The sequence below is a fragment of the Athene cunicularia genome, assembly GCF_003259725.1.
Source record: "Athene cunicularia isolate RWA chromosome 5 unlocalized genomic scaffold, athCun1 chr5_part1, whole genome shotgun sequence".
Classification (NCBI taxonomy): domain Eukaryota; kingdom Metazoa; phylum Chordata; class Aves; order Strigiformes; family Strigidae; genus Athene; species Athene cunicularia.
Genome location: NW_020799101.1, coordinates 36,064,740 through 36,086,376, shown reverse-complemented (window position 1 = coordinate 36,086,376; position 21,637 = coordinate 36,064,740). Strand labels below are relative to the sequence as shown.

The following is a 21,637-nucleotide window of genomic DNA, read 5'->3' as shown; positions in this document are numbered from 1 at the left end:
GGAGATTCCTTCATCAGAGTCAAGGGAGGTGATCTCAGTCTTCCTGTATCTGGGAGATCACTGATTATTTCCCATGGTTTTACACCACCTACATTAACAGCCTTCTTGGATGTCTTCTTGCAGGGATCTTTCCTCGCAATTCATGTACACAGTCTTCCAACTTAAAGGTGGGTTGACCATGCCACTTCTTCATGTCCTCCCCCTGGTCATGCAGGAAGAACCAAAGTTTGCCACGTGTCACACACCTGGGGTTCCCTTTCCCTCTGACTGAGGCGGAAGAGAACTGATTTCTTGGGGTGCTCCTGACATCCAGGTGCTCGCCTGTAGAGATGAGGAGGTACCAAGACTCTCTTCAAAGTTCTGAAGCCACGAAGAGACTACCTCCACAGTTGGTGTACGTCCTAATCCTTCTCCCACACCCATTTCTGGGTAGTACATTGCGGCCAAGCCAGCAGAATACGGGGATGGTGCACCTTTAATCACCTTCCTCCACATGGCCTGTGTGCAGAGGACATCCTCTGGATTTTTAGGAGCTTCATCATTATCTGGATCACCATAGATAACTTCCAGCACTGCTAATTATCTCAGGTACTGGACACCTTCATCTGCAGTAGTCCACTTCCCTGGGGAGTTGTCCATAAGATCTTCCTTGAAAGGATATCTTGCTCTAACACTTGAAAGGAGCCATCTCCACAGACTGCAAATTGCTGGATCTTTTCAAAATCCTCTCTCAATTCCTTGATTTCTAGCAAGGGAACCCAGCTGTTGGGCTTCCTTACCTTCCAGTTGTTGAGCACCAGCCCCATTATCCCAGCATTGAAGCAGCCAGGCAGCAATCTGCTCACCTGGCTGGCGGCTATAATCTTTCTGCAGATCTCACAGTTCTGATGAGGTCAGGGACCAGGTAGCTTTCAGTTGTTACTCCCTCTTCCAATCCCTTTGCTGAAGGACCAGCTTCTTGATCAAGCTTTTCCTCTTCTTTCTCCTCCCTTATTAATCAAGGGTATGGGCCTGCTCTTCTCCTTGTCCGCTGTTTCTTTTTCACTACTGGGGCAATCTCTGCTGTTGTTGAGCTCCCATCTCAACCACAGTCATTTGAGAGTACTGAACTGCAGCTCAATAAGCATAGGCCAGGCCCCAGTACAGCACTAGAAGTTGCTGATTTTCACTGGGACAGGCAAGGCACCCTTCTATCAGGTGGTGTATCAATTTTGCGGGGTTGCCTGTCTGTTCAGGGGTAAGATCTCAGGCTACGAGAGGTAATAACCATCCTAGAAATCTGCCCCAATCCTTCTACTCCCCCTGCCACACAGGGACAGGCCACCTCAGGGCACATTTTGGTATCGGCTCACCCAAAAGTTGCCTTCTCTTACACCAAAAACATACCGAGCTCCACACAACTCACAGTAAGCCAACAGTATCAATGAACAGTATCAAGCAGCTCACATAAAGGTGAATAAGTACCTCAGGAGCCTGCAGAATAAAACTATCCATGATGTTCTTGATTTTCTTCAGCATGTTCCCAAGTTTAGCAAAATAAAGATAAGCAGTGCAATCAACAAACCTGTGACCAGCACAAGAGCTTGTTGCTTAATAACTGCTATAGCACACAATATAAAACTGCTGTTGTTGAGCCCCATGTTGGGCGCCAAAAAAAGACTGGTGGTTTGACCTTGGCTAAATGCCAGTTACCCACCAAGTCGCTCTATCACTTCCCCCCCCTTCCCCCTTTTTTCTCAACAGGGCAAAAAGAGGGAAAGAAAATGAGATAGGAAAAAACTAGTCCCTGTGGTAAAACAAAAGCAGTTTTAATGTAAGCAAAGCAAAGCAAAGGTCCATGCATGGAAGCAAAAAGGAAACAGATTTATTCTCTACTTCCCATTAACAGGCGATGTTGGGCCTTCTCAGGAAGCTGGGCTCTGATACATGTAGTGGTTTCCTTGGAGGACCAAGGGTGAGCCCCCCCTTTCCTCCTTTCTCCCAGCTTTATACTCGAGCAGATGTCACATGGTCTGGAATGTCCCTTTGGTCAGTTCGGGCCAGCTGTCCTGGTTGTGTCCCCTCCCAAGATCTTGCCCACCCGGTCCCGCTGGGGGAGGGAAAATGTCAGAAAGAGCCTTGGTGCTGTGTAAGCACTGCTCAGCAGTAGCCACAGCACCGGGGTGCTATCAACACCCTGCCTGCTCCCAGCATAAACCACAGCACCGTGAGGGCTGCTGTAGGGGAAAACCAATTCCAGCTCAGCCAGACCCAGTACAGATGTCCAGAATGCTTTGCTTTATTTTCTTTTATTCCTTCTTACTAATCATCTGGGATAATACTTGAAGCAGGGTCCTTGCCTTATGGTCACTCTCTTGATTTCCTGAAAAGCAACATTATGAGCGTGAGGAAACCAGCACACTTAAGAGGCTGAAAGAGAAAAAGTACAAGGAATCAGAAGAGAGGAAAGTAAACATACACCAAGAACCCCAAAGGAAGAAAGATCACCCAGAGGGAACTGATTTGCCTTTGTGGTGAGTTTACTAGAATTTGTGCTCTATATTCCAAACTGGCCTTTTCCAGTCTCTCCCATGCTATTCTTCAGTCACTCCTACAAACTGTCTCACCTATTCACAGCAGAAATCATCTTTAGTCCTTGCGGAACACCTGAGAGATGTGAAAAGCCTGTGCATAGCTGGGATCAGTTGACATGATATTGTCATACTTCTCAGCTGCTGGGGGGTATGTGAAGATCATTTCCTCTGAAATTCTCTCCAAAGCCTCCATTCTCTACTGAAATCTAATCAGCAGGTTGAGAAGACAACAGAGCCTGCGGGTCTGTGTAAGTCCAGGAGGAACACACACTGCCTGTGCCTCAATATGGCAAATTCAGGAATTGATAGTAGAAGGCAGACTGGGAGAAGTGTGATTGGAAAATGAAGGAAAAGAGGGGAGACACAATTGCACAAGAGGAGGAATACATCTTTGGAGGAAGCTGCCATTTAAAAAGAGGAAGAGGCACAGAGTTGAAAGAACATGGAAAGTGAAAGAAATAATAATTTAGAGCTAGAGAAAATGAACAGGAAAGCTGATCAGAGGGAAAGCTGAAAAGCTGTGAGCGACTGGGAAAAAGGAACACTTAGACACAGAGAAAGAAGCAAAGATGTTAACAGAAAGAAAACAGTGGGAAATACAAGCAGCTATTTTGTCTTTCCTACAGAAAATATGTTGCAAATATATTACCACAGAATTAATATGTAAAAGTAATTGCTTATATAGAAAAAAAATGGTGACAAAACTCTAGAGGGGAAGAGACTGAAATAAATAGGCAGGTCTCCTTCCCTCAGTGCAAAAAATACAAATGCTGGATTTGTCAAGACAGGTGGTTTGTTTTGTTTTGTTTTTTTCTGAATGATATTATAGTTTTATGTGTGTAATAGGAAAACATATGAAGCATTTCTGTTCTGACTGCTTCACTACTTATGTATTATTACAGTTTTCACAATAAAATCACAAGAAATAAAATATTGTATCACTAAGTCCCAGTAAATATAATTTAGGTGTTTGTCACTATATGTATATCATAGACGCAGGAAATGAATTTGAAATGAGAGTATAATTAATCTAGTGTTTTGCACAAATTTGTTTTTGCTGATTAAATATTATGTTCTCCATTTAATGTGGAGTCCTAAAATAAGTTCTTGAGCATGTACTAATTTATATCTGCTCATAGCTCATTGCTCTCTCTCAGCAGCCCCATTTCGAAAGGAATGGCTGTTAAAAGGGGAAGAGAGTGAAAAATAACATAACAATGAGATATTAAAAAGATTCATGTACCAAAGTGTGTGTAGAGAGAGATGGAACAAGATTTTCAGACAGATAGATGTGTATCAGTGGATGGAGAGATGTATGCACACAGAAAAACATCATTAAAAAACCACTTTTTCTTCCAGGTCATGTAGATCACGTTAAGACCACCAACTGGAGAAGAGGAGACTGAGGGGAGACCTTACCACCCGCTACAGCTACCTGAAAGGAAGCTGCAGAGAGCTGGGGATGAGCCTCTTTAGCCTAGTAGAGAGCGACAGCACAAGAGGGAATGGCCTCAAGTTGCATCAGAGAAAGTTCAGACTAGATATTAGGAAGCATTTCTTTCCAGAACGGGTTGTTGGGCGTTGGAATGGGCTGCCCAGGGAGGTGGTGGAGTCCCCATCCCTGGAGGTGTTCAAGAGTTGGGTCGATTTAGAGCTTAAGGATATGCTGTAGGTGGGAACTGTGCTAGGGGAACAGTTGGACTAGATGATCTCCAGGGTCCTTTCCAACCTAGATGATTCTGTGATTCTGTGAACTGGCAATTAGGACAATGAACTGCATTTAGCCCACCAGCCAGCTACAAAGAGGAGCACACAGTAGCATCATGTTCACAAAAAATGAGATTGACTGAACAAGAACTCATTCAAACTTTTGTAACTTAGCAAAATGGAGAAGTACATGGAGGAAGACCATAAAAGCTTTTGTTCAAGAGCCTGATTCACTCACATGCAGAAGGATCATGAGTTTAGACATAAAGTAAGGGGCATCAGTAAGCAAAGTGGTTCAGTTTTTGTCATTCCTCTGCAGGCACAGATAAAAGTGTTAAGTGTTTAATTGCTGACAAGAAATGGAGAAGTATAAACCAGGGAAACTGTGAACATTAATAAAAACTGTCTTTAGGTGTCTACTTGTTCCAGCTGGATATTCTGTAGATGTTTGTGCAGAAATGCAGAATGTCAGAAAGGATGCTAATGCTAATCCCAACATGACATTGTGGGGAGCGCTCCAAAACGTGTACCCATTCTGCTGAAACATGAGTCCAGACCTCCTGCTTGAGGACACTGCAGACACACTGTCTGGAGGTAAATTCATTCTCAGACATGGGTTTTTGGGAAGCCTTACAGCACACTGGAAGAGGAGGTATGGGCCAACATTACCTCCTTAAAACTGTCCTAGGCCTGCAGCTTTCTCACCCTTTCCACCATCCTGTATTTTATCTGATTTTGCAGTGAGGTTGCAATGGCTGCCATCAGCAAACAAGTCAAACATCAAGGCCATTCTAGAAGAAACCTTACACTGAACCATAGAAGGTGAGATGTGATCCCTGCAGGGAACGAGCACAGGGTACCTTTTAGTAATATGGCCACACAAGTGCTGATCTATTTGCAATGTGGACAAATGAATATTTGTTCTAAAGAACTCTGAGCTCATGAAGATTGAGCTTCTCTCATCTGTTGTTGAATTAGGAATAGCAATGGAGAAGTGAATAAATATCAGAAAAACTCATACCTGAAGTCTGTAACCTTCTTCTACTATTTTGCTTCATCGTATTTGTCCTAAAAAAAGTAGTTCAGGAGAAAAACCATTATGCCATTGCCAACAAACTCAGGAAAAGTCTTACCCTAGCAATACCATTATGTACCAGGATCAGTATTAAATAGCTGCTATTTTAATATCTTTCTGTCTGCGGTAGAAACATGTATTGCTAAATGATGTAGTAAGCCTTGTTTTGAAGCACAGGCGCACTAACACATAGAGCTATTTGAATGTTATAGACTGCGGTTGTATATGAGGCATCTGAACACATCACTTAGCGCCTAGATGTGGCCTGAGAAGTGATTATGTTGAAGTGTTCTTTGTTGTTATGCAGATGCTCGTGTAAGTGACAGAGTTTCCATTTCCTTCTGCCATCTTAACTTCTACTTGCCTAGTTTGTGTAACATCATGGACAAAATCGGCTTCTTTTCTGCACAAGCCACAGTGGATATGGCAGTGAAGGAGATAGAGAAAAGACAGATTTCTGTCCCAGGACACGTTGCTGATTTTGGGCAGAAAGGAAACACTGAGTCTGCATCACGCTGTATGTTTCTAAATCAAAGCTGCCTGTATGCAAATCGCTGCACATTCAGGGACACTTCTAGCACTTGTCTCTGAGCATTCATGCGCTTTTGCTTGATTGCCCATCTTTGTGAACCCAGATGGTGGGAGGGTGGGCAAGGGAAATGGTCTTTCAAAAGCCCCTAAACATCTGAGAAACCGAAGTCTGGATACTTGGAAACCCCACTCTGCATTCTTCAGCTTCCTAATCCATTAACACATTAGGAAAATCACAGTAACCCTGAAAATGTGTTGCAAAAATATATTTTCTGAAGACCAAAATATGACACATTTTACTTTTCAAAGTCAGCATCAGAATATTAGATTTGTTTTCCAAACATACCTACCTAGTTTTGCTCTTTTTTGTGCTTTTGCTCTTTTTTGTATCCACAGGATGTATATTCTTTGACTGCATGGTGGTTTCTTGCTTGGTTGTTTTTGGGATGCTGTGGAATACTTGCACTTTCCTTCCACTCTCTTCTGTGGGACCTACTGTACCTGAGAGGCAAACTTGTTCGGAGGATGTTTGTTTAGTAACTTCTTCCCCTCTTTCGTGGTTAGGCACATCTTGTGAGTTGTTCCTCTAGAAGGAAAAAGGAAAGAGTAACAGATGCAGTACCAACTGACATAAAAAAGAGCTCTAGAGAGAGCTGATCAGCACAGCTGAAACTTTGTGATAATTTCCTATACAAAAATCCCCTATACGCTGAATATTCTGCTATAGTGTCAGACAGGCCATCGTAGGAAATGTAATATATTTATCTATAAGAGAGACTACTGTTTCTCCTACATTCTCAGTTTGTTGGTGATTATTGGCCTACAGCTTTGGCTAGATTGACTATACAGTCCATCAAGGGATAACAGTCCCAAAGCTTAACCTCTGAGAGTTTGTGGCTTTGCCTCCAACTTCTCTGCTTCTGGTTCATGTCCAGGACTTCTTTATCTCCAGGTTATTATCCTCTTTTTGCTCATATTCAGAACCTGAGACAAGATTTTTGCTCTCCCTCCTGTCCAGGTTTTGAGATTGGTCCCTACTAAAATCTAAGCCTCCTGCTTTCAAGTAGCTGAGGCAGGGATACCTGTAAGTCTCTCATGTGCAGACAGCTTTCTGTCTAAACAGGAAGAGAGCAGGGAGGATGTAATAATGCAAAGGAAAATCCAAACTTTAAAACTGTCGGTAGAAAAGTCAGTAGTGAGTGAAAGCCAGCACCTCAAGGTATTGAAACACTGATGAATGTGTGACTGGGAAAATAAGACACCTCTTCTGCAAAGAAAAATAGAGATTCTAGGACTGGATCATTATTTTAGTATATTGAATTGCTAGTAACATCTGCTGTACACACAAGAACTGACATTCATGTCAGGCCAGCTTATGTCCAAAAGTTGGTACAAGGATCTAGTCTAGAAAGCCCAGAAGAAAGGTGGCTATGTAGGGATAATTGAAGCAGGAAAATATTAATTAAGAAATTGTATAAATCCTATACTTATTTTCTCACAATCTATGCATTCTTGAGTTAGCAAATATGGTTGTGGGCGTGCAGATTTTTCAGCCAAATCTGAGTCTTATACTTTCTGCAAATCTAATCTGAATATGCTATTTTTTTTTTCTCCTAGATTTTCTTCATTTCTTTACCTCATCAGTGATTTTTCTTGAAAGAATTATCTCTCACAGTTCTGTCCTCTCTCCAAAATTACATTTTTTTAGTTGCCTTGTAATTTTTCTGTGTGTACACAGAGTTGTTCCTTTTCTCTGCTTCTCATGGCCAGGGAGAAGACAGGAGCTCCTTAGTGCAGAGAAGATGTACGTGCAGCACTGAGCACTGGCCGTGTGATTGTGGTTTTTTCTTCTCCTGGTGGATGTGCTTCTGCTTGGCTGAGAGCTGAGCTGGCTTGGGTGGGAACTAAAGACCCATCAGTGTCTGTGCTGACAAAATGTTGTTTGCTTGGACCTTAGGGGAAATAGCTTTAGATAATGTTGAGCGGTGTCATTAACCATACAAGTTCCTTCCTAAGTGTGTCTCTAAGGTAACAGGTTCCTTCTGTGCTTTAGTGCAGTTTCTGTTCAGGGAATCAAGACACTTGAGACAGCCCTAGCGAATATATACACAGAGAGGGCTGAATAGTTCTGAAACTAAGGATCCAGGGACAACTCAGCCTACGGCACCTCTTCTTGAGCCTCAACAGGAGCCTTCCTCTGCTCATGGAGGGCCCCGTGGGTGGATTAATGGTTCCGGGGCTGAAAGAGGATTGGGCATCATTTTTTGACTTGTACCCTTTGCAGGAGGCAAGGGAGGGGGATCAGTATTATGGTCCCCACAAATTGTAAATGCCCTGATTGACACTGGAGCGGAAGTTTCCTTAATATATGGGAATCCCAGGAAATTTGAACGACAACCTGTAATTATCACAGGCTTGGAAGGAAAACAAATTGAAGCTGTACAAACACAAATAGAAATGAAAATAGGAAACTTCCCAAGATGATTCTATTCAGTCATGATTCCCCCTGTTCCTGACTATATAATAGGTGTAGATATTCTAGAAGGACTAACTTTAAATCTTTCTGATGGTCAGTACGCTAAAGGACTTGATTTGAAAACAAAGAAGGGGGGATTCTCTGGACACACCACATAATGAACTGTCAATGGATTTATATACTCATTATTTCTTAAACAGAAATCATTTTGTTTTGACAGCAGCAGAAAGATTTTTAGCACCACAACAAACTCTACAATTAAACCACAGGTTTTGTATAAGGATCCTGAAGGAGACCTGACCTGGTGAGGACCAGTAGATCCGCTGGTGTGGGGGAAGGGGTATGCTTATGTTTTATTGCCTGCAGGTCCTTGGTGGATACCGGCAAGGAAAGTCAAGCCATATTGTGAGCTGGAAGAAGCAGCCCGATGCCACAGAGCCCTCACTGATGATGCAGGAATCGACATGCAGCCTACGTTCCCCTAGAAACTCAGCAACTGCAGCTACTACTTGGACAAGTCTGAGACAACTATAACAGAAGACAGAAGACATGGTGGCAGCAGTGGGATCCTGATGTCCCAGTAACAATAACAACACACAAGGGACTGGAGGAGCTTGGTTTCCTCCTTGAGACACAGAGAATCAGTCATATCGTTTGAATGTTGCCAATATAGCAACATTGGCTAGAAAAGAGGCACAAATAAGATGAAATGCTTGTAGGTTCTGTGCCAGTTTTCCACCACTGTGTACTTCATTACCTATAGATGAACTTTATAACTAAACATTATCCATTATTAGTTCTTGTTAATTAGTAAAATCTGTATTACTATTAGCATTAATTCTTAGTATTTGATCATTAACAAAATATATAGGTTTACTAGTCACTAGTGAAAGATGTAGCTTAGACAAGATGTAGTTATTAACAAAGTTGAAATTCTGTGAGAATGTGTATCCAACTTTCTTTGTTTAGCAGTGTTAAAGATTAAGAACCCAAGTGTTTGACCTTGTTAGAAATTCCCTTGGTTTTCTCCCCCAATTACTGGTCAGGCTCTGGGTGGAATCCATCAGGGGGATGAAACCTGATGTTTCCACTCGAAGAAAAATGCAAGCTATTTTGGCTTGCTGGTTTGGATATATGAGGCTGGACCTGCTTGCCGTGACTTTGGATGCCTCACAGATGGATGCATTTTGCAAGTGGGACTTCCCACTTGCAGGGAAGGGTACTCCAAATGCTCGCTGCAACCAGGGCTCCCCAGCAATTGCGGATCTGAATATTAATACCCCATTGTGTAGTAACGATTAGGTGCGTTTGCCTTGTTTAATTATACACAGTAATAAGTAAGTGTACTATTCAGTATATTTGTTACTGCTTATTTTTGTAGTACTTAGTTACTTAGTTATATCCTTTAATTATTGGTAGTGCAATCAGCATACTCTTTTCACTCAGATGTCTGAGTTTAATTGGCATCCTTGAAATTAATGCATGATGACATCGTGAAAGAGTTAGGCAAAAATTTTATCACAGCTCAACCCTTGGCATTAATTTGCAGGTCTGAACCTATGGATGTGGGTTTTAGCAGGCCTGGGATGTTTGATTTGTTTTACAGGATTTGCCATCCTGCAACACGTCTGACGCCTCATGTCCACAGTGTGGAAGGCCGAACTGAGACTGACTGCAATGATCGCCATGGAAACGAAGCTATAAAACAAAGGAGGGGGAGATGTGGGAATTAAGAACTGGTGGTTAGCAAATTGTAAATGGGCCTTGACGTTAGAATAATTGGGGGAAACTGAGGCAACATTCGGAACCTCGTGTTGCAAGCATCAGAAACAGCAGGCCAGAACACCACCTGCAGAATGCGTGGTGAGCCTGTGAGCAGTAAACAGATAAAACCTGAAGGTCAGTAGGATGTAGAAGTAAAAACAAACCTATGTAAACAAGTGGGAATAAATTGGGAGCTGGCACACAGTGCGGCAACATTTGCTCATGGCAATGCCCCCACTTCAACAAACTGGTGTGAGTTTGCCTTTCTTCTGCGCATCGTCCTGATCCCAGCTGGACCGAGACCGACAAGTCCCTGCATGGGTCTCAGCTGTGCCATGACTTTCCTTTCCTGCTTTTTTTCAGTGGGTTGTGGAATTCAGGCAAAAAGAACCATTTAAGAACGTACCCCCAACTATGAGGGAAAACTAAACACCAAACAAAAAGTAGTATGCTATTTATTGGTTTGCAAAAACGTATCAGGGCTATGGTGCATCTACCATCCTCATTCCCATTGCCCTGAAATTCTGTAGTGAGTTTACAACAAGCCAGATATTTTGATAAACAGAATGGTGGTTCCTTCAAAGCACACAAAAATATTGACTTGAGAGACAGTAAAGAATATAGGCACAAGTGATACTTTCTGATTGGTCAACCTGAACTTTTGATATCTATTTGCTAAAGACTCACCTTTTTTGATGGATGGTCTGGGCTGAGAGCTTCCTTGCAAGACGTGCCAAAATCCTTGCATTTTACATCGACTTCAGTATTGCGGATCTTTTGTGGGGGTTTCAGGAGAGAGATAAGCTGCAGCCACAGGTGGAATAGATGTTGTTGCTGGTTTGGTGGGGCACAGAGTTCTAGATAATAGGAATGGCCATTTACTAATTTTAACATGAGGCGATGCTTCTCTGTGCTGTGGACCGAGAGTTCCACAAACTTCAAGGGCAAGATCCTATAAAAAAAGGGAAGAATCATCATTAAGCAGAAGTGGAGATTCCTCTCAAAAGAGAGACTGTGTCTGTTAGACCTATACATAGAATAAGACTAAAAGGGAGAAACTGGAATAGGAGGAAGCTGCTGAGTGGATTTGCACACTCTTCTTGGGAGTGCCTCTAGCTGATTGTGGAAGAAATGCTGGGCAGCAGTGGGCAGAATGGAGACAAAGGAAGATGGCTTCTCTGAAATTCATTTATTTCACTGCTTTATTCCCTGACAGTCCTGTACCCCCAGTCTTCCTACCAGCTTTCAGCTTCTGATATATTTAGAAAAAAGTTTATTAAGCACTTGTAGTTATCATTGGCCTGAAATGATGGCTGGAGTGGTGCCTAAAGGTGTGTACTTGTGTTTCTCCTAACTTTATGGAGTTAGTGCTAGGACAAAGACCCAGTGCAAATATGAGGTCTGTTAATAAACTGACCCTTGAAAGAAGGAAAACACTGTGTGGAAATGGGAAACACATTCATATTTCTTATTTGCTCTTCAAAGAAATATTTAACCCTTCTCTGTGCTAACACACCTGGCAAGTGCTATCTCTTCCACGTGGGATGGCTGCTCTGAGAGTTTCCAGAAGTTTGTCATACTTTCCTGTGGGGACACGGGCACCTTGTGCGCCACCAGCATTGTATCAGGTATTGGTGAACTGGGATTGACAGCACTGATGCCGATGATCACGCAGCTGGGTCGGTTATGGACAGAAATTGGTTCCCCTCTTTGATTAACCTGGAAAAAAAAAGGCCTTATCAACACTGACATTTGCCATATGATCTCTCAGAAAATATGCTACCAGTACATTTCATGGTGCTTTGGCTTAGGGGCCCTAGATCTTAGGTACTAGGTTGGTGAGGAGGAAGGGCAATGTAGAATAATGAGACAAGAATGTGTATGAATGAAAAGAATGGAAAGAAGTTGAATAAGGATAAAGGAGGACTGGAGATCACTGGCCAAAGTGTAGGGTATCTGATTGCTGTGGTCAGAAACCTCTTGAGTACTATTATCTTGAATTTCTCTTAGTGTAAACATGAGACACTCTGTTCTGATGATTCCCTGGCTTTGTCAGCATTACTGTAATATTAATGAGACCTGGTTATGAACCAGGATCCTGCTAGGTGCTGTACAAACACAGAATGGAAAAAGATCCCAAGTAATTGGTGTGTAAGACATGAAATTACAGAAAGAGGAAAACGAGAAAATACAAGGAGGTAAGAAGTTGAAAAGTATGATTGAATCACATGTTATGCACCATTGACAGGGTTTGGTTTTGATGGGCATCAGACAAAGTGTGTCCTAAGAAGGAATTTGAGGGAGAACAGTGCATTATGTTTGTGGATATCTAGTAGAATCTATTCCCATGTGTGAGACACAGTATGCAAAAAAGATCAAACACTTTTTTTTTTTTTTTTTTTTTTTTCAGCTTAATGTAAATGAGTCACTGATGTTGCTGTTTTCTTGGGTTAGGGCAGCTGCCTCCTTGATAGTTAATGAGGTCTGGTAAATAAAGCAGGGATAAATCATAAAGTACCTTGAAAACAGAGACTCCAGCTAATTAACATTCTGCATGTGTATCAACAATGCAAGACTGAATTAATCAAGGCAAGACCAAAGGATGTTGCAATTATCACGAAGTGAGGTAATGAAACCCTATGAAAAACACTGTTGAGATACATCGTGTAAATAGAATTCAGATGTTTTAGAAACACTGTGAATGCAGTATTGTAGGAGTGCAAGCTGTTGCCAGAGTCTTGCAAGGTTCTTTGGCCAGTGCTTAGGGTAGGTGACAGGCAGGGTAGTGATATTGCCTGCAAGGATATCAGAATTTGCAAGTGGGAGGAGACTGCCTTAGGCTAGATTGAACTGACACTGATGGCTAACAAACTTAATGAGATAGCACAGAACCAGAAATTTGCTACAACAGTCCTAACTGCTGTTACAGGAAGGAGTAGGGGCTGACAAGGAAGGGTGAAAATATCACTCTTTGTCCTCCTCTAATTTGCAGTATTGCTGCTGTTAGGGGGCTTCTGGACTATATTGCTTTTAAAATGTAAGCAGAATGAGTCTGTTGGAGAAGGGAAACATATCCATGTGTGTAGTAAACAGAGAATAAGAATAGTGAATATTTCAAGCAATTTTATCTTAGGCATGCCAAATTATTTAAAATTTGAATGACTTCTACATACCTCTACAAACTTGCTTTCGAAGATGGGAGCTGAGCTAAAAGGAACATATTCTCCTTGCCTAAGGAGTCTCTGAAGGTCACCCATAAAGGACTTCTGAGTTGAGCTGATGTCCTTAAAATCAAACTTGCTATTCATTTTGCCTATCCAGAAAACAAAAATAAATTTACAAGTTCAAGAGAATAAAAAGGCTTACACATTATCCCCCCAATGGTAATGAAAAGAAACCAACACAATCCTTCCTGACAGGCTTTATTATACTACTAAACAGAACTTCTCCCCACCCCCAAATCACAAATTTTTAAGAACATCCAATCTCAAGTGTAAAGGGGAACTTAGTAAGGCTTTATCCTCTTTCACTATTCATTTAAGGAAAAAGGGCCTGCGAATCTACAAACACTAGTTCGCTTATTATGTATTTCAGAATGTTGTTCTTGTTTATAAGTAATCTTGTATATTTTTGTCACTGTTAAGATATCTTTTTTCTTGATGTATTTTTTAACCTCAACATAGTGACATACCCTGCAAATAACAGTATAAGCCCTTGGGCTGTTCTTAGTGCTAGATGATAAATTTTCTCTTTGTACCTCTTGGATCACACATTTTTTTTTTTTTTTTTGTTAGGAGTCAAGAGGAGGGCAGGACTTAGGAGATGTTCTGAAGTAGAAATTCTGTAGCAGCTGACCAGGCTAACTTTAACACAAAAATTGGAGAATAAGCAGCATGACATTGGTTGACTCATTGGGGGAAAAAATATTCAAGGCTATTCATTAATTGCATTTAATATATCTTTATTAAACAGCTAATTTCTATTAAGTAGATACAAAAGTCAAATGATTTGTTCATGACTGCTCAGTAAGTGGCAGAATGTCAGGTAGAATAGAAATACCTGGTCACTAGGGTTTTTTTTAAAAAATAGATGTAATAAACTCTACTTCCCTTCCATACCTTGTTTCACTTAGGTCCATCTATTTCTTTCCCAGGGATGAATGAATGTCTAAGAGAGGCCACGAGCATGCCAGTCCCTTCTGCAGGGCCCACTGGAATTCTCCCAGGACTAAACCCCCATGATCGGCAGCATCATCAGGCACGGTCTTGATGATATAGTTTCCCTGCTTGAGTCTCTTTAAGAAGTGATGATACGAAGAGAAGTGGTACTTGAGGCAGCAAGTTTTGTTGTTACAGGCAGGCAGGGTGGTTTGGAAGAACTCAGCTGCATCACTGCTGACATCACAATGCATCACCTGTTTTGTGCTCTCTCCAGTTACAGCAGCAATTCCATTCCTTGGTTGCACAGGGCATCGAGGTAACAGGTAACATGGACTCACCTGTAGCACAGGCTCATTAAGGGCATGATAACATCAGAGGTTTTTGCATAGGTAGTGTCCTTGCAGTGCAGGCTGCCAGGAAACATCAAGAGTTGGTCTGCTCCATGAGGAATGACGAGCTCAGAACCAAGGATGACCTTAACAGAGACAGTGAAGGCACAGTCCTCCAATCCTGCAATTCAGAGAGAATGGGCTGAGCAGGATGGCAGTAACAGGGTTCACTGTCAGGCACAGAACCAGATCTGGAGTCCCTTCTGAGACTCTGTTCTAGAAATCCAGCCAGGAGTAGCAGGAGGCAGGACTGGAGACAGTGCTGTAATAGATGTCCACAGAAGTTCATGCAGGAGTCCTGGCTAGCACTAGATACACCTATACTCTCTCACAAAGGAGGACTAGGTGCCCAAGCCAGAGCTTAAGTGTGGCTCCCAGACCCTTGGGCAGGGCTGTGGGGGTGCAGATCCCAGGTGAGGCTGGTCAGGGCAGTTAAAGCCTGTTGGTGCACTCAGGGCCCTGGCCTGAATTTGAAATCGAGCTTGTATTCATGTGTCTTGCTCTGGTTGGTAAAATTTAGATTCTCTCTACGCATTCCTTTGCCAGATTAACCTTTTAGATGAGCCAGGTCAACCTATGACATTAACTCCTTTTTTTTTTTTTATGTGATAACACTGCTGCTTCCAACTCAGCCTGGTGCTTGGACAGGATTCAGGCCATGACTGAACACAAGGCTGGTTGCAGCAGAACTGATATTGCAAAATGAGAAAATTATGTTTCTGACAGTTTGAAGAACTGTTGTGCAATCTCCTTTGCAGGTACACATCCTCCCTTGCTTAGGTAGGGCCCACCACAGGACAACTTCTGGACTGTCTGATAATACTATGCACGGACATAGCAATGTCCAGCAGAAATGCCGTCTGCTCTCTCCGTTACACAACACAACTCTGATCCAGCGTGGAAAACAATGGTGCTTTTCTTTCCCTTCTGGGTTTCCACTGTGTAATATACATGGCTGGAGAAGGACAAATAACATTGCTCTAGCAAAACCACCACTATCAAGCACTTTCTCAACATCGAATTGCCTTTTCCTCTCTAGTCGATGGAAATGTAATTGTGAACACCACCACAAGTGAGCTGGAGGAGACTGACTCCACAGTGAAGTGATCACAGCTCTTGACTGAACCATAGAAGGTGCCAGTCCTGTCTACCTACCCCAAATACACACGTACACTCAGCCCCTGCCTGGACTGTGGTATGTGGATACCAGTGGAAGGAGAGTCTGAGCCAACACAGTGTTAGGAAGCAGTAGAGCCACAAGGACTCTTGTAGTGCAGGTTAATAACATTTTCACGCCTGAGACAGCATTACATGATGCTCTGTTGGGTCATGTGCACATTCTGGCATGGACAGTGCTAGCTCGTGCAGGTGCCTCTGCATCTCTCATCGCTCTAAGGCATTGACATGTATTTAATCTCCCAGTCTCAGAGTAATGCATCAACTACAGTAAGACAAGTTGCTATCAGTTTTTCAAGACACATTTTGTGTGGCTTTTGAGGGGGATGGGGTGAATCCAGTAGCCTGACAGAAGCAATGCTGCTGCAGCTCCATGCCCCCAGGTCCAGCCAACAGTAGGGACAAGCATGTATTCCCAGTAGGTACAACACACAAATTCATACATGTAACATATATACAGTACTCACACAAAGACAGACAGCACCAAGGGCCTCACCTTGTTCCCCTCTTTGGCTGATCAGGATGAAGGTCTATTAGTGGGAAATACAGACACGTATACAATGTGTATCCCTTCAGCAGCTGGGCTCAGACACTGTCCAGTATCTGTCCCCGGGATCTCCGTCTCCCAGGCTGCTGGCAAGTAGCCCCTGAAGCTGCAACCCCACTTGTGTTGCGGATACAGACCCCTCACTCCCCCCTCCCCCCGTAGTCTCCACACAGCCCAAGCAGGAGCTGTTCCTCGATCCTTGGTCTTTCCAGGTGCCTCACCCCTGGAGACACCTCTATATGGGCACAAACACACACGCGCACACACACACACACACACACACACACACACACGTCTCATGTGACCCACAGGCTCCCCAGTCTCTCCAGCAGCCTCTGAGATTCTCCTGGTCCACATCCAGAAGATAACTCCTTCCACAGTCTTGCCTCTTCCTCACTCAGACAAAGAGTTAGAAATGACATTTAATAAGACAGGACAGACTGTGGTGACTGTGCAGAGCACAGGGCATGGTCAGACAAATGTACCTGTTTGCACTTGACCAGCCCTTTTTATCTCTTTATCTATTTTTCTACACCTGTTCCTCCCCAAATCCCTTACACCCATTCCTTACACCACTTCTGGTTCCTCTCCTAAACATCCCATAAAGCTCGTGCAATCCTAAAATGCTTTTCCCCTGCATCCCATAATGCCTCCTGCACTCCCAGGCAGTAACATTCCATAGTCTGAGAGGGGATGGTGAGAGCCCCCTCATTACCTCATGATGGTGGGTTTCACGCTTGGGCAGGGGCTGAGGCACCCCTGCGACAGCCCTGGGAGGGGGCCAGCCAGGGCTGCCCCTGTGAGTCCTCAACGTGGGTTCCCACTGTCCCGATCTAACATTGGGGATTGGTCTTAAATCATGCTTAAATGCAGAGTAAGATGCACACAAGTTCAGATGCTGCACAAACCTTGTATGCTTTATTTCACGAAATAACTGATAATAGTGATAGGACAGAAGGAAAAGGACAAGTCAGAATACCTAAGCGAGCAAATAAGAGAGATGCAGCAATACTAGTTACCACCAGCTCGAGTCTAGTGACGTTCTGTTGGTCCAGTCCTGGTGCAGGTGATGGGGAGAAAGCTTGTCAGGTGAGGGCTTCGGCAGGCGACAGGGAGAAGGCAAGTGAAAAACTACGGCAGGCGAGAGGCTGCGGCAAGCGAGGAGCTTCGGTAGGCGAGAAACTTAGGGGAGGAAGAGTATGCAGCTCCTTTTATACAGTCTCCACCACTAGTGTGCTCGTCCTCACAGAGCTCAGTTGCATATTCGTGGCCCCGTGTTCCCTTGTGTGCTCATGCCCAGGTGTCCACAGTGCTCGTACCGAGGCGGGGTCGGGCACTGACCCCTCCAGCTTCCGCACGTCCCCCGGCCCTGCGCACACACGCGGCTTTCCCAGCTCCGGGCAGATTTTGTCCTCCCGGCAATGGGACGTCGAGGCCTGGCCTGTGAAATGGCGTGTGCTCAGACAGACAGCTGCCACAGTCTGACAGTCTCACACCAGCCTGCGGCTCGGGGTGTGGGGGGGTGTAATGGCGTAACCGCAGCGCCAAGACAAAGTGGCTGAGGCGGTCCCTTACACCCCCCTGGCACTGTGCCCCTGTGCTCCTCTGGGTTTGTGGAGACGGGCCTTTGATGGGCTGATGCCTCCTGCCATGGGCCTGGGAGCAGCCGGGGAAGGGTGTTATTTGGGTTTGCCCACCTGCCCTCCTCTCTGTGCTCCTTTGTGTGTGTGTTTTTTATCCCAGCCCTTAACAAAGGACTGTTATTTTTTTTTTTGTTTTAATCTAACCCTAGTGATCACCTCTTAGAAAAACTCCAGTTAATGGAGAAGGCAGCAGCATGACTCCTTAGCAACGCAGGCTGCCAAGAGCATATTAAATCCTGTCTTCTGCTCTGTTCTCTGGCTTTTCATAGCACGTTGGGCAAATTGATTGGATTTGACCAGTAGGGAGTAAATTACAGAAAGTCAGTCATGGATGTACAGTGCCAACTAACTATCTTTTATTTCGATGAATTCAAGTACCATTGCATCTGCATGCATACCTCTCCACTCCTGAAAGACTGGCAGATAAGTAGCTCTCAGGCCGTTTTTATTTTCATTATTCAATATGTTTAGTGATGAATAGCTACCTAGTGGTGACACAAAAGCCCCAATAGGCTGTGCTTGCAGAAAGGCACAGTACGCCAGAAACCACCAGCTGTAATCAGCATTGGCACCAGTTCACTCGCCTACACGTTCCTGTGAGCTGATTCCCTCAAGTACAGCACATGCACCTACCACGGGGCTCTGCAGAGCCACATCCCAGGAGACTGACCACCAGTCTTCACCAGGAAAATGTCTGTTTCAGCAATCTCATCCAAATACAAGAAAGCTACAGGAAAATATTTTCCCTGCAGCTTCTCCACATATGCGTGAGGGTGGTCTTGCCTTAGGTGGGATTTATTAAATCACCTGGCAGTTCTCCAAAGTAATGCAACAGCATCCTGAAACAAGAGCATAGCTGAAGAGGCTGTCAGCACCAGTGGGCAATCCAGCTGGCAATAAACCACAAGAAAAGATCAGGCATAATAAAGTATCAATATTACAGCATAACTGTCAAGCCACCAAAGCAGGTCTTTTCACACAGTATAGAACAGATTCTCATCCGAGGTAATCAATGCAGTCTCCATTATCAGATTAAAATAAAGGCATATAAATTAAAGGCAGATACTCATTTACCAGGACCAAGAACTGCAGATGGATTGCTCAAAACTGAGTGGAAGTGAGTTAAAACAGATGAGGAAATTCAGCACAGATAACATTATGTGTATGAGGAAAACATTTTCCTAATCTGTTGTTATAATTACTGTTCCCAGGTTGACTAGTACCAATTAAAAATTAGACTTTAAGGTCATCTGTGTTTTAAGAGCCATAAAAACATATTGGTTAGAAGCACTGAAGAAAAAAAAATATTAGGAAGTAGAGAACAAATGGAAGTCATCATTGTGTGGTTACGTGAGACAGTGATGCCTTTCACTAGTGCAGTTCTGGTCTCCTTGTCTCAGAAAAAAATACAGTAAAACTGAAGAGGGTGCAAAGAGGAGTGTTGGAGAACGGCTTGCAGAGAGCAAGGCCATAGCTCCCTGCAGGAGCTGGTCGGCCATAGCTCCCTGCAGAAGTCGGTCCCAGCCACCTGAGGTAAACAGAGGAAAGAACCCAGGGTACAGTTATGCAAACAAGGATGAAGACCCAAGGCTCAGCTGTGCTAGCGAGGATTGTTGTGAGAACACAGAGATAAGTTGGGGCGCATTACGACCTTGAGGGTGAAGGAAGGCAGCCCTGGGAGAGAAGCAGGTTCACAGCAAGAAAGATGTTTATGCATACCAGAAATGCCACAGGGGGCTGGGGTATTATAATGTGACTTTTTAGATGTACCCAATGGCTGAGATATTATAATGTAGTTTCTTAAATGTATCCAATAGAGTTACAAGTAGTGTATTGTAGACTGCTTATATAAGGTGTGATCTCTTTCAATAAAGTTGAAGCTCGCTCTATCATTCACATTGAATCGGCTGCTTGCTTCCTCCGCCCGCCGCAGAGGAGCAACAGGGATCATCCAATCTACAGACCCTTGGAGACGGAATATGACCACAAAGGGCAGACTACATAGATTGGGACTCTTAATCCAGACGGTAGCTGTCCATAAAACTGTGGGTGGCAAAGTGAGGGTCACTTCTCCTCGTCTGCTCCAATGCAGAATTTAAGAAGCATCAAACAGAACTAGGAGGTGGCAGATTCAGCATAAAACAGAGGAGATGCTGTTTCACACTGTGAAAATGTGGGATTTCTTTCCACAAACACTGTGGGTGCTGGGGGAGTACTTGGAAGATGGATCATTACCTACTTGCCATGCATTCATACTCCTCCTGAGATGTGAACTATTGGCTACTTTTCTGCAAGGGGGAGATTAAAAAAAAAAAAAAAAAAAAAAAAAAAAAAAAAAAAATTTACCTAAAAGTGCACGTGCCACAGTGCGGGTAAATTTCTGGCATTATGTTGTCTCATTTAAGCATTCTTGAGTAGTCCCATAGAAGTTGCATTCTCCTGCTGGTACCAGCCATGGCCAGTGTAGGAAATTGTGTTTGCAAACATGTGGGTTGGCTTCTCCTGGCCTGGTGTCTGGTCTGCACATGGTTGCAGAATTAGGTTTTCCCTTAGTGCCCCAACCAGCATAACGTCTCAAAATGATGAAGTCACTTTGCCACAACAGACAAATATCTCAGGAAATAATGTGTTATGTTGTTTTTGAAAAGCTTTACATCCTTGATGTGCTAACTCTCATTTGTCCTGCTGATCCTTCTGCTTTCTGTTTGGTAATGACCAATCAGACAATCTCGGGCCACAGTAAGATCCACATGAGGAGAATGTCAGGTACTAACAAAAGCCACTTTGCATGCTTCCTTATCAATCGGGTGGAACCATTTTTTGTGTGCCAGTGTTTGGTAACATGTCAGTATTGCAATATGACTTCTTTCTTTTTTTTAATGGAAGCAAGCGCCTCTGGATACGGGTCTCAATCTGGCAGTGTTCCGCACCTACAAAAGGAGTGAATCAGGGGCTTGAGTTCTTACCCTGCTGTTGTTTCTAGGGTAGTTTTTGCACGGATATGTACTTACTTTCCATCTTCTCGTATGCTTTTATTGAAGTTAATTTTACTTTTGAATCCCTGGTTATTGAGATCATGCCAGTGCATTTGCTTTTTCCAGTATGTTCAGATCATCTGTGCAGCTACTGGTGTACAATCAAGTTTTGGTTTTGCTTGTGAATTGACTCTGTAAACATTAAGTTGGCTGTATTTTTAAACCCAATTTGGGTCTATGCAAATGCAAAAGTCCTTGCATAGGAACAGAGCATGCTGGATGTCACTGTACAGTGCTGGCATGGAGCAAGTAATCCCAGCCAGACCAGTCTGACGACAGCTAGAGAGCTACTGAGCATCTGTGCATCACCCTTTTGAAGGCTTTATATTCCAAGAGCTTTGTCAGCTTGTGTGCAATATGGCACGAATGTACAGAGCAAATCTTAATCTAATACTGAATATGAGTCACTAAGCCCTTTCAGAAAACATGCAAGTAGCAGCACATCATGAGGCCGTAACATTTGCAAAATCCACAGGCTTTTGCAACCCATGAATTCGTCAAGAAGTGTCTGCATTTCAATGCTGAGTTTAAATCCAGCATGGGGACTCACCTTTCTGAGTG

General features: G+C 43.5%; 1 protein-coding gene across 1 annotated transcript; it reads right to left on the bottom strand.

The window, feature by feature from the left end:
- Window positions 1–237: 237 nt before the first annotated feature.
- On the bottom strand, window positions 238–21,059 carry FAM71D (family with sequence similarity 71 member D). Its single transcript, XM_026849310.1, has 7 exons — window positions 21,053–21,059; window positions 13,300–13,439; window positions 11,643–11,845; window positions 10,814–11,078; window positions 6,237–6,472; window positions 4,986–5,116; window positions 238–545 (listed from the first exon to the last, which is right to left on the bottom strand). The coding sequence occupies exons 1-7, from the start codon at window positions 21,057–21,059 to the stop codon at window positions 238–240; spliced, it is 1,290 nt and encodes a 429-aa protein (XP_026705111.1).
- Between the last annotated feature and the right edge of the window lie 578 nt (window positions 21,060–21,637).

Excerpts from the sequence above, each read along its gene's own strand:
- FAM71D (XM_026849310.1), bottom strand. Across the intron at positions 6,473-10,813 it reads CAGACCATCCATCAAAAAAG|AGGAACAACTCACAAGATGT; the intron begins GTGAGTCTTTAG and ends TTTTCCTTCTAG. Across the intron at positions 5,117-6,236 it reads ACAAAAAAGAGCAAAACTAG|GGATCACATCTCACCTTCTA; the intron begins GTAGGTATGTTT and ends CGTTCCCTGCAG.